The 17823-nt window shown below is 39.5% G+C and overlaps 3 protein-coding genes and 1 non-coding gene across 4 annotated transcripts in view; 2 read left to right on the top strand and 2 right to left on the bottom strand.

Annotated features, from left to right (window-relative positions):
• The first annotated feature begins 411 nt into the window (after positions 1–411).
• On the top strand, positions 412–1837 carry LOC132797789 (dolichyl-phosphate beta-glucosyltransferase). Its single transcript, XM_060809585.1, has 4 exons — positions 412–612; positions 688–862; positions 922–1318; positions 1377–1837. Exons 1-4 carry the CDS (start codon positions 547–549, stop codon positions 1717–1719), a joined length of 981 nt encoding a protein of 326 aa, XP_060665568.1. The 5' UTR covers positions 412–546; the 3' UTR covers positions 1720–1837.
• Positions 1838–2085: 248 nt separating this feature from the next.
• The window catches only part of LOC132797724 (tyrosine-protein kinase Btk), a 47681-nt gene continuing 31943 nt past the window's right edge, over positions 2086–17823 (top strand). Inside the window, 2 exon segments of the mRNA XM_060809500.1 lie at positions 2086–2623; positions 4506–4769. Coding sequence (XP_060665483.1) covers positions 4521–4769 — 249 coding nt within the window. The 5' untranslated portion in view covers positions 2086–2623; positions 4506–4520.
• Positions 5350–6148, bottom strand: LOC132797854 (uncharacterized). The gene is made up of 3 exons (XM_060809633.1): positions 5896–6148; positions 5659–5832; positions 5350–5602 (listed from the first exon to the last, which is right to left on the bottom strand). The coding sequence occupies exons 1-3, from the start codon at positions 6139–6141 to the stop codon at positions 5432–5434; spliced, it is 591 nt and encodes a 196-aa protein (XP_060665616.1). The 5' UTR covers positions 6142–6148; the 3' UTR covers positions 5350–5431.
• On the bottom strand, positions 14320–14392 carry Trnak-uuu (transfer RNA lysine (anticodon UUU)). Its single transcript has one exon. It is a non-coding gene; the product is annotated as a tRNA-Lys (tRNA).

Below are 17823 nucleotides of genomic sequence, written 5' to 3'. Positions count from 1 at the left end.
GTTGCACTAGGTCAGTCCATATTTATTGTATTAATAAATTATTTTATTAATAAATTACAGACTAAGAAACGCAATAGTCAATTTAAATAAAACGGTCTGTGGCTGTTCTATGTCTGGTAAGCCTATATAACGTCTGTTTATATCGATATTTACGAACAACGTTTTATTGGCACTCAGTGTGACCATTACTTATATATTTAAAAAGTTTTGTTTTTTTTTTAAATTGGTTATTTTATATAAATTTTGTTAAAAATATTATATAATAATGGTAATTTTTTATTTTTCTTTTTGAGAAATTTGGTAGAAAAAGCTATTCAAAACGTGGCGCTGAAGTAATTTTGTAAAATGCGTAAGTGTGACCAGCTAATCATTGTTGTGTTCAGCATTTGACTTTTTTATAACTCCGGTTACACCGAATGTTCCAAAGAATTTTATCAGCTGCAGGTGCCAACGTAAAGTTTGGTCAAAATACGTGGCTTTGTGTTTTCGCGCAAATTCAAAAAGTGATGTTCGCTCAGAGATAGCCCTTCGATACTCATTTTTAATATGTTGGCATTTCTGCTACAAGTGTGCTGTTATCTGCTTGGCTTCCTGATTGTCGCCGCCCTTCTGGTGAGTGTTGTGTTGAATCACACAAACATGTATGCATGTTTGATTGATAACTCTCAAATTTGTATGTTGTTGTAGACTGTGGCTATATTGTTGTACAAAACAAAGCCGTATCCGATCATCACACGACACAAGGATGAGAAGTTCTACCTTGATCCCAAAACAATCAAAACCGTCGAGTTTCCTAGTTTAGACGACTCGCCAACCTTGGAGCTCAGCGTCATTATACCGGCATACAATGAGGAGAAACGCTGTGAGTTTTTTGTTACTTTATATATGAGTAATCATCACATGATTATGTTTGCTTTACAGTGCCCGTTATGCTTGATGAATGCTTGGCGTTCTTGGAACAGAAGCAATCACAGCAAGCGGACTTTAGTTACGAGATAATAGTTGTCAGCGATGGAAGCAGCGATGCCACCGTCTCGGTGGCTCTTAAATATTCCAAGAAGTACGGCGTCGACAAGTTTCGTGTGCTAGAGTTGGTGGAGAATCGTGGCAAAGGAGGCGCTGTGCGACTGGGCATTTTGAGTGCACGTGGAAGGCAGCTGCTCTTCGCGGATGCCGATGGTGCCACCAAGTTTGAGGATTACGATAAACTAGCGACGGCATTGGCCAGTTTAGCGCCCGAGTGGCGTCAGGATGGCATTGCCATTGGATCCCGAGCACATCTCGAACAGGAATCAATAGCGACGCGCAGTTTTCTGCGGTAAGCCTAAGAATTAGTTAACATTTATAAATCTGTTATAAAACGCCTCTTTAAACAGCACCGTTTTGATGCATGGTTTCCATACTCTGGTCTGGATATTTGCTGTGCGCTCAATACGTGACACTCAATGCGGCTTTAAGCTTTTTACACGAGCCACGGCAAGGAAACTCTTTAGCAGCCTTCACGTGCAACGTTGGGCCTTTGACGTGGAACTTCTTTATCTCGCAGAGCGTCTAAAGTTGCCCATGTCTGAAGTGGCTGTGCGTTGGACTGAAATTGAGGGCTCGAAGCTGTCGCCATTCTGGTCGTGGCTTCAAATGGGAATTGATTTGTTTATGATTTGGCTGCGTTATATGGTTGGTGCTTGGCGCATTGCTGCCAACCAGAAGAAGGAGAATTAATTGAAATGAAGATTTGGGCCTTAAACGTTAGTTTAGTAATTGCATTTAATTTCTTAACTATTTATGTTTCTCAAAGCAAAAAGAATATAATACATTAAGTGCACAGTATTCGAGAAAATATGCTGGAGTAATATCTATTTTGTGTGGAAAAACAAAGTTAAATATGATTTAGATCTTTATTTTCAAATGCCGCTGCGATCGATAAGCTCAAGAGCTACGATACGGCGATGTGGTGGCAGGTCGATAGCACTACTTGGAAGCATCGATACTGGGCAGTAGTATCGATATGCATAACATTGTAGCATTGCTGCACTATACAATTTATCGATAAGCGTTTCAAAGTTCTGTCGCGTCGGCGCGGTCGCAACTCAGAACAGCAGCGGCAGCGCGAATAAATATTAAATTAAATTAAATTAGCAATAAGAGCACTGTGTGCATTGAAAGCAATTGCTCAATACCAAGTGCCATACACATACTATTCTAGTCTAAAGAATGTGCAGTTTTATTCACATGTACTACGTAGTGCATTTATAGTTCCAGGAATAACGCTGAGAAAAATCGCCGCCTGTTGCGCCTCTGTTGTGTGTGTCTGCGCTACTCATATGTTTACTTGTGTGCGTGCGCGAGCAGCTGAGCCTCATCGGAATCGCAATCGGAATTGTTTATAAAAATTTTTTAATGCTTCTGCCGCTGGCGCAGAAAACAGTATGCAAATGTTGAACAAGCCGGTCGCGTCGTCTCCGTCGCCGTCGTCGTTGTCTTCGTTATTGTTGTTTTGTTGTTGAGCGTGCGCGCCGCGTAATCGAAAGTGATTTGTTATTATAAAAATTCATTTAACGATTTTGTTGTTTGTATTGCACTTCGATCGGTCATTGCATTAATTGCTCAATCAACGGCACTTGTGGTAAGTTTGGCACAGTTATTGCGCCCCCGTCTCCACTCCTTTCCTTTATCTCTCTCCCTCACTCTTCCAACCCGTTTCGAATTTCATTGTTGCTTGAAAATATTTTATCGCTTTTGTTCTGATTCTGGTTTTGTGTTTTATCAGCACAATTGGTATACGAGCTGAGCTCAAAGTCAAACCAATTGCAGTAGCTGCTCGCTGCGCCTGCTGATAAGACTTTTTCCCTCCTCTCCCATCTTGCTCAGTTAAACTCGTTGCACTTCCCAATAAGAAACAACGTTCGCCAATCAGAGCACATTTTGTCACTTGTGTGCTGCTCTTGTATTCTTATTTCAAGCTGCAAACTCGTTTTGATTTCGTTTTGTTGAAATTCTTTCAAAGGTCGCATTGTCAAACGTCGCCTCCGCTATGCCCCCGCAAAATAAAAAAACATGCGATAATCAACAGAAAGCCAAAGTCAAAACATTTGCGAAAAAAAGAGTAAATAATAAGCAAGCAGAATGAAAACTAAACGCAGCCATTATTTTTTGCGTGGCGAAATTCAAAGTCGTCGCACTCTAAAACTGAATCTCTCCTGAGTGCGAAATTGTGTATGTGTCAGTGAGTATGTGTGCATGTGTGAGTGTACCATGGCCATGGCCACGCCCGCTTGCCAAAACGCGTTGGCTCTTAGCTGTTTGTTGCAGTCTCAGTCCAAGCCCCAGGGCAAGATTTATGTATGCGCCATTGCCGTAGCGCGATCCTTTTGCGGTGTTTATTTTATTATTATACCCTATACTTTCAGGTAGTCTGTCTCGATTCATTATCGATAGTTTTGTTTATTGGCGCCGTAAGAATTGCGCAGCCCTGCCAGTTTGTTGGTAGAGCTTTTTCAACTAGATTGCAGCATTGCCAGATCGTATGCAGAAATTTGGCTAGTTTTGCTTGGGATCCTGAAATTGCATTTGCATACATATGTTTCGTGTAGGGTGTGTACCAGTCACATAAGCTCGTCTTTTGATTGTTACTCATGGATAAATGTGTGATGGACTCTCAACGCTCTGCTTGATTAAAGCAATGGAGTGGGAGAGTGTGCAGGGCTGCTAAAGAGTCTACAATCGCCGTTCCTCGTATTGTTGTAGTTGTTGTTGTTGTTGTTGTGCGTTTGTCGCTTTTGTTTGTTGATTTCCATGCGCAGCCGCAATGTGGCAACGTTGTTGCTGTCTTGCTGTCGTTGCTGTTGTGTTGAAGTGCGATAATTCCATACTCTGTTTTTATTTATGTGCATGCGTGTGTGCGTGTGTGTACAGTTGTATGCAGCTTGAAACGAGACGTTTGTTTTGTGCGCACGCTTCGCTGGCAACTGTTAAACTACTCAACTGCTTGGTCAGTTGATCAGCTTATGGTGGGCTAATCCTTTAATCAGTTTTCTACACAACTCTGCAGTCTGCTGTGCAACTGGTTTTCAACTCTGCGCTGCGCTGCGCTTCACTTCAAGGTCAACGATGCACAGCGAGCCATCTTTCTGTCAGTTTTTCCGCCCGGTTCCCGGCTAATTAATTGACCATTTAATCGCTCGATTTGCTGACTATCTGAGCCTATCTCAGCTTATGGCTCACTCTGGTCTCTGCTAGCTCATTTTTGATTGATGTCTGCGAACGCCCACAACAATTAGCCCGGCTCTTATTTTGTATTTCTTTAAACCACGGTCAATGGCACAAGATTCGCACGCCCACCATCCAAATAATGCTCGACGCGATTTAAGGTGTTGTCATGTTGTAAGCCAACTTTATATAATATATATTTTTTGGCTCACATCATTAACATGTTTTTATGGCTTAGCTAAATAAATATTACTACACGGTTATTTTTATTTTTCTTTTCCCATTTCTTCTCCCAACAGAGCAACTCTCTCACAATGCTGAGCAGCAAATCGCATCGCAGCTCACATGGCAGCATCAAGTCATCGACATCGCTGCGCTCCAGCAGCAAATCCTTTCAGGCCAAAATGGATAAAATGTCACAGCATCTGTACGACATTGTCAAAAGCGGATCGATGGTGAAGCGCGCTCAGAACAAGAAACGCTTCACGCCCGTCAACTACAAGCATCGTTGGTTCGAATTGACCAAGCGAACACTCTGTTACTTCGATGTCGAGAATGTCGAGGTGAGTCAACCACAGTTTCAATATTATTTACAGTCTTAGAGCTTTTTTACATAGTCTGCTATGCTAATAACATATGGGTAATTCTCTGACGGAAACAATAAGTGAGGTTTATTCTTAAAGCCTTAGATAAGAAATATATTTAGAGCTAAGATTGAATTTAAAAACTTGTTTTGTTTTACGATAAAATATATAAATTCGTTCATCTCCAAAACCATTCTTAGCTCTAATTAAAGTACTGATTTAGAGCTAAAAGAATAACCTTTTCTTATTTTTAAAATTGTTTCAGCTTATGTTTTTCTCACTGTAAAGACTGTCGCACGGGACAAATCCGTCAGAGAATTACTCATATATCGAAACATAACTTGCCTTAAAAGGAAATGTGAAAAAAAAACATTGGATATTTGTTGTAGTCAGGCAGATTTCATAATGCTAGATTAATCTCTGATTTGATATTTTTCTTAATTATATATTATCAAATTAATTTATTTGTAATCTACAACCGGATTCACGATTCCAATCAGAACGCTTGTTCTATTCAAAATGAAGCAGGGAAATAAGATCAAACCCCGATTTATAGCAAATTATTCGTACAGTTTATGGTAGAAATTCTTTTATTGACAAATCAATCCGAAAATAACTCGTAATATATTTTTAGACATTAATTAACTCCGCTTCACATCCCCTAAAAATTCCATGCACACGATTGGATTACGAGCTTTTTGCCGTTTATCAATGGCTTTCATTATGACAACTACTTTATAACGTCCTTCAGGAATTAGTACTTTTATATTAATATTCATATCCAAAATAAATGTTTTATGAATTAATTTTGTCTGAGGAAATAAGAACCAACATTAAATGCATTCAATTTATGTTGAACAGAACTTACACCGTTCAAAAAACATTTGTCTTTTACATCCTCTGCGTTGGTGATATACTGAGTCCAAATCTTGTACCAATGCTGATTCTTATCATATAGGAGGCTGCAACAATCGTAAACGTTCATACTTAGCAAGGAATTGATCCATTCTCCACGTTCATAATGGAGACCCGTTATAGAAACCTTTTGTATAAATCAGTTACATTTATTATTCAAAACTTTCCTAGAAAATCCATATGAAATTACTTGAAGACGATCAGTTGGTTCGTAATTCCATATAGATGTGACATTTCCTGATATTTCTATTTTATCCCCGATTTCTTTTGTGTGCAGTTCCGAAAAATCGAAGAAATTCGAAGCAGCCAGGACGTTGGATGGTTGATGTGAGCATGTCGTAAATATTTCTTCATTTTCAAGTGTTAGCCGATAGTTATATGCACTCGCGAAATCCAACCACAGAATTAGTACTTTGAAGAATGCGCCTTTTTCCATTATTAGCCATAAATAATAACTGCTTGGTACGTAGAAATAGTTGTGGTATTTATACACATTATAAACAATGGCTTATCTATTAATGTATATCAGACAACACGTTGTTACTAGATAATTGTGGTACCCCCAATAATTAGAGCTTAGAGATGGATAGATAGATGATCGATTCTTATCGATTTAATTATATTTTACGAAACAAGTGAATTTCCGGATTACGACACACATTGAATTTTAGAGGCATTTATAGAATTCCTCGACAAATCTTGGAAACCACTCAAAAATTAGGTTAAGTTGAGGTCAAGCTTTAATTCTTTTTTGATCACTTTGAAATTAATTCTAAAATTATATATTTGGCTTAAATGGAGCATTCTTTAGTAATGAAAATGCATGACTTCAGATCTCTCATACTCTCTTTGGCTCACTGTTTCCTGTCTCTCTTACTCTCTCTCTCTCTCTCTCTCTCTCTCTCTTTCTCTGGTGTTGTGCTTTGTCTTTTGTTTATCAACTGAGCTGCTGGGAGACAAAGGCTCAGATAGCACGTTCAAGGGATGGAAAGGGGAAGGCAAGAGAGTCTATCGCTGGCCATTATTCATGTTTAAGTGGGTGTCTCGACCTGTCGTCATGGTTTCGTCATTTATTGCGTCGTTATTGCAGCACCTAACGCAACATAGGAACATAACTTTCGGAGGGGGCGGGGTGGACTAGGGATGCTCCCTTTGAGAGGGAGGCGGGCAACGAACGGAGGAGGGCGGGAGTGTATTTTGAATGGGAGCACAGCTGCCAGAGGCTCGCGTCTTTGGTATTCGTTTCAAAACAAATGCAAAACAGTCGGCAAATGTGTTCGGCTGTCGTTAAATTCTCGTCGTCGTCGTCGTTGTCGTCGGCAAATCCTTCCAGTCTACAGTGGTGTGTAAGGATTTTTGTGGTTGGACAAACACACCCTGCCAGCAGCTGTTCGCAGCTGTTTCCAGCGACGCCGGCAAACAAATATGTAAGGGACGCACCCCCGATTCGTAGAGAGTGTAGAGTGTAGAGTTGCCATCCTATCCCGTTTGCTTTATCCCGTTTGGCCATTTTCCCAATTGGAAGTGCTCCTGGATTATTGTGTCGGCAAAACGAAGTTCACTAACCGTCGTCGCCACGGAGTTTCTAGCGTTTCCTCGCCGCGTGCGGACGTCTGTTTTTCTCACCTTGCGATTCTTCCACACAACGCTTTTACGCCCTAAACTACAAAAAATTGAAAATTAAAATACAAGTGTATCTTAACATAATTCCTAAAACAAAAATAAGTTTATAACTTTTGCGTTACTTTCGGGTGCAAAGAAAAGAAAGCATCTTATTTTTGGGATATTTTTCCAAGCGCGTCGCCGGCTGCCACCCTTGAAAATTTCGGTCGGTTTTTTCGGACGAAGCGGTATTTGAAACAACCCTTATGCGAAATATATAACCAACACTTTTTTGCCGCATTTCCAATAACTTTCTAATCAAACCAAAGTGTCTTCTATGCCTGTCTACTGCGTGCGTTTGTGCAAGACAAGTGAACGTGCCACACACACCCACACACACACACACACATACGGTCATATGCCACATAAGATCCCAAAGAAATACTTTGCAATAACTCAAATTCAAATTTTGCAATAGATAACGAGCGACAAGAAAAAGTAAAAGAAAAAAAAAGCCCCACCCAAGGCACAAAAAGTTTGCTCAAGTGTGGCGAGTGTGTTTGTGTTGTTGTCTCGCTCGCTCATCGTATTGTTGTTGTTGCTGTGGCTATAGTTGTTATTGTTGTTGCCGCACCCTGGAGCCACAAAAATTAAAAGGATTATCGCCAAGTGTCGCCATAGCTTAGGTAAGCTGTAATTCATTTAGCTTAGTGACACTAACTAAATTAAGAATGCTACTCGAAGCTTATAAAAGTTGAAGCTATCAAGTTACCTCCAATTTTTTTGTTGCTATCATTACTTTCTTTACCTTTTACCAGTTACTTAATTCAGTAATTTTGTTATTCGTTTATAGTCTCCTTCTAGTTGCTTGCATCATTGAGTTATTCAATTTTACCCTTTTTTCAGCTGCTCACTATTTATTTTCATCATTGCCTTCCTCAGCTGTCCACCCTTTTGGCTGGTGTTTTTCTTGTTTTCCCCCATATTTTTCCACTTCAACTGCTTTACGGAGTTTGAGGTTCGTTGAACTTGTGGTGGTAAATGCTCAATTAATTGATTGATACTGGACTCTCGGCTGTCTGTCTGTCGCCTAGTCATGTCTATTGGGGTCACTTGCCTGCTCCCCCCAACGCTCTGCATTTAGTCATTGCACTCTCTTCTCCTTGGCACTGAGCGAGGGAGGTGCTTAGTTAGTTAGTTAGTTCGGTGTAGGGGGTGTCATGGTCATTAACCTGTCATAAAAAAAATAAAAATCGCTGCTCGCAAGTCCCACGACTCCAGAGCTATGGCTCACCAAGCTGGTATGCTAATTGAACCGAGCTTTGTTTGTAAACACTTGACCAACACCTCCTCCTCCAGCTCCTCCGCTTTTAACTTCAGCTCCTCCATTTCGTTATGCTTTGCGCTGTCCGGCCCTCTAATACATTTCTCGCAGATTAAGGTTGTAAATAACAATTTTCCTAAAGGGCCCAAGCGAAGGCGCAGGCAGCGCATGTTAAGCTCAACTCGGATTGTCCAACGAATGGCAAATACTCTTTAACTCGAAAAGCATAAAAATTTAATGATTAAATAGAGATAGAAATATTGTTGGTATGCTCAATTTAACAATTATAAAAATAGTAACAAATATTATAAAATGCTTTAAAATATGGAAAACTCCAAAAAAACTTTTTAATGAATCAAACTCTGGACAAACTATTAAAATAGCAATTTAAATTTGGTTTTCAAAAATTTTTAGAATTGATACCTTTATTTCAAGCATTTTTTTAAGATTAAAAAGTTTTAATTCTAGTTCTTGTTCTCATTTTCTCATTTTTTTACTGTTTAAGATTATTTTCTAATACAGCTTTTTATATTCCAACTTTTCTTTGAATTCAAATTAAATTGTTTAAAGACAAAAATGTTCTTTTAGAATTTAGTTGTTAACTTTAAATGAATTCTTTAAGAAGCTACTTTGGTTATATTTTTGTGCATTTAAATTGTCTGACTTGGGCTGGGTTACCTCTTTGGCAGTATTATGAGCATAGGGTAAAAGTTAATGGAGGGGCCATCTGCCCAACTGACCATCAGCTGCCACCTCCGCGCCCCTTGTAGCTGCAACTCCATTTACGCCTCGTAAAACGTTGTAAATGCCTATGGACAATCAGGCAAAAGACGAACCTCGGAGGGGCCTTGGTGTGTGGGCCTCCATTCTGTTCGGTAGCCATTTGGAATTGGAATCGTTGGCCATTGGCATTGGCAAAAATACTTCTTGTTTTTATGACCTTTGCTTTTTTATGGCACACTCGTCGCCCACAGACTTAAAGAGGACTGGCGAAGAAGCGCGGGGAGGGGGGTGAGAAAAGTTGCTTGATCAATCTCCATAACTGTGCGGCATTTTCAATTAGGCATTTCAATTTATCACCTCACATTTCACTATACTGCACTGCACTATGCAGTGTCTTCGATTCTCTCTCTCTCTCGCTTTTCGTTTCGGATTATTACTCATCGAATGCATTCAAATTCTTCACGAATTGACACCTTCTTTTGCTGCCCAATGGCCCAAAGCCGATTTCGTAGAATTACAAGTCGCCTGCAGTCGCTTCGCCTGTGTCTGACAAATTAGCGCAGCAGCTAAAGCCGTTTTCTTTTAATACCCTGCATCAGATGGGCTGTAAGGGTGTGTTAATGTCACAATCGAAGAGGAGACAGCTTCAAGTTCTTAAAATAACTACCCAGATATCTGAGAGTAAAAGAACTAGAATAGAAACATTAAGTAACAATCCTTTTAACACAAATCAACATTATTTAATAAATAATACTCCTATTTCGAACTTGAACTTTAAATAACTACTTAGATATCTGAGAGTATAAGAATTTGAACATAAAATAACTACATATATATTTGAGAGAATAAGAACTATAACTTAAAATAACTACCTAGATATCTGAGAGTATAAGAACTTTAACTTAAATTAACTACCTAAATACCTACGAGTATAAGAACTAGAGTATACAAATTCAGTAACTATCTGTTGAATACAAATCAAAATTATTTGATAATTAGTTCACTCCTCTTTCGATCTTCTCAATAACTATACAATTGAGAGCTTAGTTCACAAATTCTTTTTACTTTACCTCTACATCTTTCGATGTGGTTTGTTTTTAACGAGTATCTTAAAGTCGAGCACACATCGCTATCGCTTTCTTACCTTTAATTTGCTTGTCGGGTGGTCGCCTGCAGACTCGGCTTGTTTTTTTCTGTTGAAATTGACGCCAAAACGAAAATGTTTTTTGATAAACTTTAGCAATGTCTCCCAGACACTGACAGATGTCGTCCCCAAACAGAAAGATGCTCGACTCTCAATGTGAATGTGATTGTGGATTGTGAATGTGGCAACGCATCGCATTGGATCGCATTGCGTGGCATGTCTGACTGGTCCACATGTTGCGGTCGGTTGGCAACATTCAACGACGTCTGTGGCACCTCATTTATAAGCCTAAAATTACAGTTACCCTGTTTGCTTAAAGTCCTGGTCTTTATCGCTTTTGATGTGTGTGCCACATGCGGACTCAGCTTCTCTTGCTTTTGTCGTCCTGAATCATGTTGTACTTTTGCTTTCGTGGCTTACAGCAGAGGATATACAATTGGGAAGGAATTAGATTGAAATTATAAATATTTATATTTGTAATATTATCAATTTAGAATTACATTTTAATATAAAATATTTTGAAATGCGAAATGTTTATCAGAGTTCTTTCAAACTAAACTTATAAAACACTTTAACAAGAATCTACACTTATTAATGGTTACATTTAAATAGTTTCTTCCATAGTTCAAGTTGAATACAAAACTTCCTCTTAGCACTTTTTAAATGTGTTTCAAATTTATTTAATTTCTTGAATTATTTTCTGTATAGCGTATTAAAGTGTCGGTGGTATCATGCAGCACATTAAACTCTTGGGCCAGCTGACTAATTGCCAGCAATTTGGCCATTTACATATGGCCATTACATATCAATTGTGGTGCTTGTTGCACAGCTCGAATGGGCTCTGACTGGTTACAGAGTGGGGCCAAGCCCTTCAATAAACACTTGTAACCAAATTATGAATCATAATCAAAAAGGTAACAACACTTGGTACTCGGTACTCGTTTACTTTGCTGCTGCTGCTCTCTTAACAAAAGCGAATGTCATGCAACCGACCACAGACCACAAAACCTGTTGGTTTCGCCGATAGCTGCTTTTAGTCGCATTGTCTCCTATAAGCCGCATGTCTACATGATTTGCCTATTAACGGTTTGCTTATTGTATGGGCCAAGGATGATTCATCATCAAATGCAGCTCCAGCTTTAGCTTGCGGTGGGTCTTGGCCATTAAATAGGAGTTGGAGTCAGAGTCGAAGTCGAAGTTGCTGCTCAGCATGCCCAATGAGCCTACTTCTAATGAGAAGCAGCTTATGGCCAGGTTGTGCTGCTGGTCGATGCTTTTGTCTATGTCTATGTTTCTGGTACCGGGACGAAGATGAAGACGACGACGACGACGACGCTTTGTCTGTGCCGCAATCGCAGTCGGAGTCGCAGCTTTTCATGCTTCATTATGCGCCTTTGAAAGCATCACTTGCTACCTGTCCTCTGTCTGCTGTCTGCTGCTCTGTGGCCTGCTTTTCAGCTCTCACTCTAGTTTCTGGTCTGGATCCTTTGTGTGTGTCTCGTCACGCTAGGACGAGCAGGAACATTGAGTTATTGCATATTGCTGCCAAGCTTAAGAGAGCGCTGTAAAATCTCATCATCTCGCACAAAGGGCTTCAATCAGCAGCAGCAACAGCTGCCACTGCCACTGCCCCATGAAGCAAGTGTCCCCAGCCCGAAGCTAGGCAGCAAACTACTTCTTTTTTTTTTAATTTTTTTGGGGCCGGGCTCGTAAACAATCGTTTAATTGGAATTATGTTTAAAAATAAACGCCTTTCTATTGAAAAACGAGCCCCACTACGCTAAAGACTTTTAAAGATTTTCGCCTTTATTTTATTGGCTTTATCGCTTCAGCTATTTCCGCTGCTGTGTTTGTTGGCTGTTAATTTGAAGCTCACGCGCGAGCCTCGAAAAGCAAAAACCCCGAAACCAAAACCAAAACCAAACCGATCCCAATAATTAGAAATCAAAGCCGGTTCTCCCAAACACAATTACACACACATCGAAGGCGCGATGTGACGACGATCTCTGATGTTCCTAAACTTGTCTACTTTCGTATTCCAAAATGTTATCACGAACGATGCTCAATGGTCGTCGTCGTTGCCGTCGTCGTTGTCGTACGTTTGGTCAAAACCGCATCGCTGCGTGCTACAAGTTTGTTGTTGTTTTAGCTGCTTTATTTTTTTGTGTTATTCTTTTAGCCCATTTCAAGCCCGTTTACTGTGGCTGTGGCTGTGGCTGATGATTGATCTTATCGCGGTTCGCAGCGGGTGAGTCATCATAAAACAAAACAGAAAACATATAATAAAAAAGCGAAGAACAACATCTTCTTCAGCAGCCGCCGTCGCAAGTTGTTAGCTGTTTTGTACTTTATGGTCTGGACAGGGGTTTAAGTTCATAACTCAATGCGGCTGCCTTCATAAGCTGCGTGCGATCTCTGACTTTCCACAGAACGGGTCGGACTGGTGGCCCACCGCAAAGGCCGTTCGTATCGTTCACTTTTGCACCATGGGATGGATTGAAAATGTTGCGGTAACATTAACAAATGAATTGTTGAAATCTTGAGCCAGAAAATATCCAAATCTATATTAGAATACTTTACTTTACTTTTATTTGTAAATTTATTTATTTATTTAAAAAGGTTAATTAAAATTATTACTAACACTATTGGAATAGCAATGGCTGCAAAGGGCATCAGCTTGGTAAATTGTGAATTATAATAAGAAACTGTTCAGGCGATTGTGAACTTTTCCACTTAAACAACATGAATGAAGTTTAAGCAAATCTTTAACAAAGAGCAAAAAAAACTTTAAGATTTTATTTACAAAAACTCTAGAATCCTTATTTTAAATGAAAAATGTTTTCAAATCCCAATATTTAACTTAATATTGCTATTAATGTTTATTACTTCTAAAAAAAAAACATATAACATTCAGTTTGAATTTTTTATAAATTTAGAAAAATATATTTGAAAATTCAAATATAATTGAAATATAATTTAAGCAGAGTATTAAAGCATCTTTAAGGAATTCGAGATTAATATTGTCTATAAATTAAATCGACTTTTCCCACTGTGCATTGACATCGATTTCGATGTTATTTCCTGGTAAAATGCGTAACTGTAAAACAGACCGCCAAACAAAACAAACAATTGTTGTCCAGCCCAAGATGATAAATTGCTTTGGACCTTGACTTGACTAATTTCCGATTTTAATGAAAATTTCTCCAAATCAAAATTCCGTGAATCTGTCATGCATATCGTCGTCGTCGTCGTCGTCGTCGTCGTATAAATTGCAACTCCTGCGCTGCAAGCATGCATAGGCCAGACCATAGTAGTGTATGAATGAATGATTCAATCGCTTTGGCATCCGCCCCGCATCCGGTTGGCATTACAGTTGCAAGGAGGAGTGTGGCACATACATAACATATGTGTGTCCGCCAATCTTGTTTTTTGGTTTTTGGGGGCGTTGCGCACTCATCGCTCAGGAATTGCAAAGGCTGCGCTTCTTTGGGCTGCTTGAACACGAGCTCGTAGAAGAAGACATGGTCCGAAATGAAAACAAAAACAAAAGCAAAGCGCAAAAGCAAGCAATCACCGCGGGCGTTGCTCGTCTGTGCTCTACTGGCTGGCGAGCCGCCTTCTTCCTGCACTAATTGCGAGCATGTTGCATATGCCCCGACTGCATGCATTTTTATGAATGAAACTTTATTTTGGCCGTTGGCATTTTCCCACACGCACAAAAGGAGCTCGAGTTAGCCTCTAATACGCATTCCCATTCATCTCCTTGATAAAAATATGAATTTAATAAATACAAAATTTAAAAAAAAAGCAAAAAGTTGGATCGCCCGAGCAGGGACTTGAACCCTGGACCCTTGGATTAAAAGTCCAATGCTCTACCGACTGAGCTACCCGGGCACTTGCAAGCTGAGGAGCTGTGAGCGCACATAAACCCAGCAAAAAGAGCGCGACGTCTGCTCTCTGTGCGCTGCCCGTGTCGGTGTGAGTGCCTATGTGTGTATTGTTGTTGTTGCCATCTCGCTCTGGCTCACATGTTGCTGCCATGTGCAGGCAACTAAAAATAGCACAAGCAGACGAGAACACATTAGTTTCGTTGCTTTTGCATTCCTAATATTTGTATTAATAATCAGTGCTAAATATATTTATCGCATGCGATAATTTCGTTCTCTCGTGATAGAAATTTACGATAAATTTAGCAGACAAAGGAAAGAAAGAAATTCATTAATTGTGGTATTTCAAATTGATTGGTAATATTTTTAGATAAACGCAATTAATTAAAAGCAAATAGTTTGCATATTCCAAGTGAAGTTTATTTGGTTTACGACTTTGGTCGCGTCATTGTAAAATATATGTATGCACATACATACATATAATATATCCAGTGAACGACCTCCGCTGCGTTGTTGCAGCTCATGAAATGCATTTATCAAAACATAAAAATAAACACAAATTGCTTCAGAAATAGACAAAGGCAACGCATACGCGAACGCAGGCATCGTTCATCGGGTGTTCGAAGAAAGTATTTAAACAGCTAACCAAGCGAAGACCCGCGATCCGGGACACGGGTTGACTTGGTTAACATCTGAGAAAGCGAATGAGAATTGGGAATGGGAATTGGAATGAGAATGGGAATGGAAATGCCTATGCGTAGGGGTATTTTCCACAGCTGTCAGGAGAAGCACTCGCATGTAATTATGTCGAGGGTTGCGGGGGGAATTCTTTATATGTTTCTTATACGTTTAGTATTTTGGTGTATCGTTATTATGGAGGTTTTGCCTTTTGACCTTATGACTGACAATTTCCTCTGCGCATTTATAACCTTAGCCCCCCACCATTGTTACCATTCAATTATGCCTCTCTCCTCTTCTCTTCCCTGACTCCAACTTCTTTTAAGCAGTCTCTCACTTCATTTTCATTTTTGTTTGCTGGCTCTTTGTCATTTTCCGGCCTTACACAAGTTTTCCATATGTTTGTTTAATACATTTTAAGCGCTTTTTAAGCGTTCAAGTCACGATTTTCATATTTATACGACAGCATGTGGCAGACGGGTTGACTGAGTTCTTTGGCAAGGGGAGCAAGAGGGGGAAGGGGGCAGCACACCTTTTTGGCTGATTGATCAGCTGTGTGTATGAGTGTGTGTGTGCTGCTTGGATCTTATCTGCGGCGCATCTTTGACTTCGATTTTCTATTTTTTCTTCTTGGTTTCTATAAATTTAATTATTGAGATTTTGTATGAACTTTTTGTTTTTTCGTCTTATTCAGAGGCGTTGCTTATCTTGCATTTTATCGCCAACGCGCGCTTTTGGTTTTTATATTTTTCCCAGACTACAAAATCATCATGATTACGATGATGATGATGATGATGATAGATCACTTGATCATCATTATGCATCCAAAAAATTCCAGCTAAAAAGCCAGTTCATGCATGGGCGGCCTTTCCCAGGACGCTTGTGGGGGGCTAAATTATAGCGTAGGCTTTCAACATGCATACAAAAAGAAAAGAAACAAAATAACAACACACAATGCAAATTTCTACAAAAGACAACAACACAGCTCGAAGGAAAGGAAGTCATCAGGTGAGGTTAGATGATGCCTAGATACACAACGGGACAGGAAGAAGCGTAGACAGCAGACAGACAGCGAGTGGACATGACTCAGCAGCTAGTTGGCAGCTCCAGCTAGCGCTGCCAAAAGAAATACGAAATGTTTTCAACGCCAAATTAATTACACTGAGAAACACAGAAATGCTGGCAGTCAAGCATGTCCTTTGATGTGAGAAAAGAAAAAAAAAACAGAAACAGCAGCAGCAAAAGACAACACACAAATTATTATGCATATGAACTGAAAATGTGTTTTCATTTTCGTTTTCATTTTCATTGGAAAAATGCATCTGCATTTTGTGTTTATACCCAGTACACAGACGATTGAAAGGGTGTAATAGGTGTAATAAAGTCTTGTAGCATAGAAGAGGTGAACGCACTCGATAGTATGAAGTATTATTCGTGATTAGCACTTAAGTGTGACCAGATTTGTGAATTCTAAAGCACCTAAAATTGAACAAATTCGAGCGGCATGAGCTTTTTGTTAACGTGTTTAAGTTGATGTGTCAATTATTGTCACTTTAATATCATTTAAATACTTCCTTGAATTTACTATTTGCCTGATACATTTTGCAGGGTATTATAGCCATTATTTAATGTATATTACATACGTTTTTCTTATTTTACTTATTTAACTTATTGTATATTGTTGTTTTAAGTTTCGATCTCCAAAAATACTTTTAGTTACTTTAAGAATGATATAGGATATCTCATAGTCGTGCACTCTATAGTTGTAGTTTTAATACTTGCTATTTTCTTGTGGGAAATGAAAATTTATTGCTCGGCTGCTGACCCCTGGCCATACTCCTACCCCTTATCCCCTACTTCAATATCAACATCAACCTCAACTCCTACTCTTATTTTGTAACCATCCCAAAACTCATGTCCAGTTCGTCCGTGAAATTGAAAAGCCATTAGATACATTAGCTGAGTATCTTGAAGTACTTTAGCTGCACAAATGCTGCAAGCTCTGGCTGGCTGTCTGTCTCTTGTTTTTATTACAGTTATAATTTATTTGAGACAATTTTTCAATGCAACAATCGCGGCATGTGGTCACACAGGTCAGACCAGGGCAGGCTTGGCCTAAGAAGCGCCCCAAAGGCGCGTTATCAATCATGCAACGTCGCGTCGCGTCGCGTTGCGTCGCATTTCGTTTCCATTTTCCCCCCATTTTCGATTTTCGATTCTCCATTGTCGTCGTTGTCTTCATCGTTATTCGGCAGCCAAGTTCCAGACTTTGCACTCGTCACATTCGTTACGCATCTCACAGCAGACACAGAACATGCCTCATCGTGTCCCACAACTCGTCTCGACGACTCGCATGCAACAACGCAGTTTGCTTTCCATTAATCAACATTGAAATGTTGCACTCGCCGACACTTGATCGTTGATCGAACTGAACACGAAAGTTATTTGATTTTCCTCTCGCTATGCTGAATTGCCTCATTAGCTACACATTAGTGAACATTATTTTCCAAGCGTGGGAGGGGTCGTTCCCCTCTCCCTCCTCATCTCGAGATAAAATATAAATTTACTTTTCTCAGGAACAAAATGTGTCATTGAGTCAATGTTGAGCTAACGGAGCTTCAAGTCTTTATTGAAGCAAATACGTTATTGAACTCAGGAATGTTTGTTGTGTGGTCTTCGAATCTTCTATTTGGTTTACTTATTTTTAATACACTTTCATATATGTATACATATCTGAAAATACTTATATATCTTAAGATA

This window comes from Drosophila nasuta, chromosome 2L (genome assembly GCF_023558535.2).
Source record: "Drosophila nasuta strain 15112-1781.00 chromosome 2L, ASM2355853v1, whole genome shotgun sequence".
NCBI classification, from domain to species: Eukaryota; Metazoa; Arthropoda; class Insecta; order Diptera; family Drosophilidae; genus Drosophila; species Drosophila nasuta.
Note: the sequence above shows the minus strand (reverse complement) of the source record. Positions and strands in the feature narration are given on the sequence as shown.

Excerpts from the sequence above, each read along its gene's own strand:
- LOC132797854 (XM_060809633.1), bottom strand. The coding sequence starts at position 6,141 with ATGGAAAAAGGCGCATTCTTCAAAGTACTAATTCTGTGGTTGGATTTC. Across the intron at positions 5,833-5,895 it reads AACCAACTGATCGTCTTCAA|GTTTCTATAACGGGTCTCCA; the intron begins GTAATTTCATAT and ends TTTATACAAAAG. Across the intron at positions 5,603-5,658 it reads ACAAATGTTTTTTGAACGGT|ACAAAATTAATTCATAAAAC; the intron begins GTAAGTTCTGTT and ends TTATTTCCTCAG.
- LOC132797789 (XM_060809585.1), top strand. The coding sequence starts at position 547 with ATGTTGGCATTTCTGCTACAAGTGTGCTGTTATCTGCTTGGCTTCCTG. Across the intron at positions 613-687 it reads TGATTGTCGCCGCCCTTCTG|ACTGTGGCTATATTGTTGTA; the intron begins GTGAGTGTTGTG and ends ATGTTGTTGTAG. Across the intron at positions 1,319-1,376 it reads GCGACGCGCAGTTTTCTGCG|CACCGTTTTGATGCATGGTT; the intron begins GTAAGCCTAAGA and ends CTCTTTAAACAG.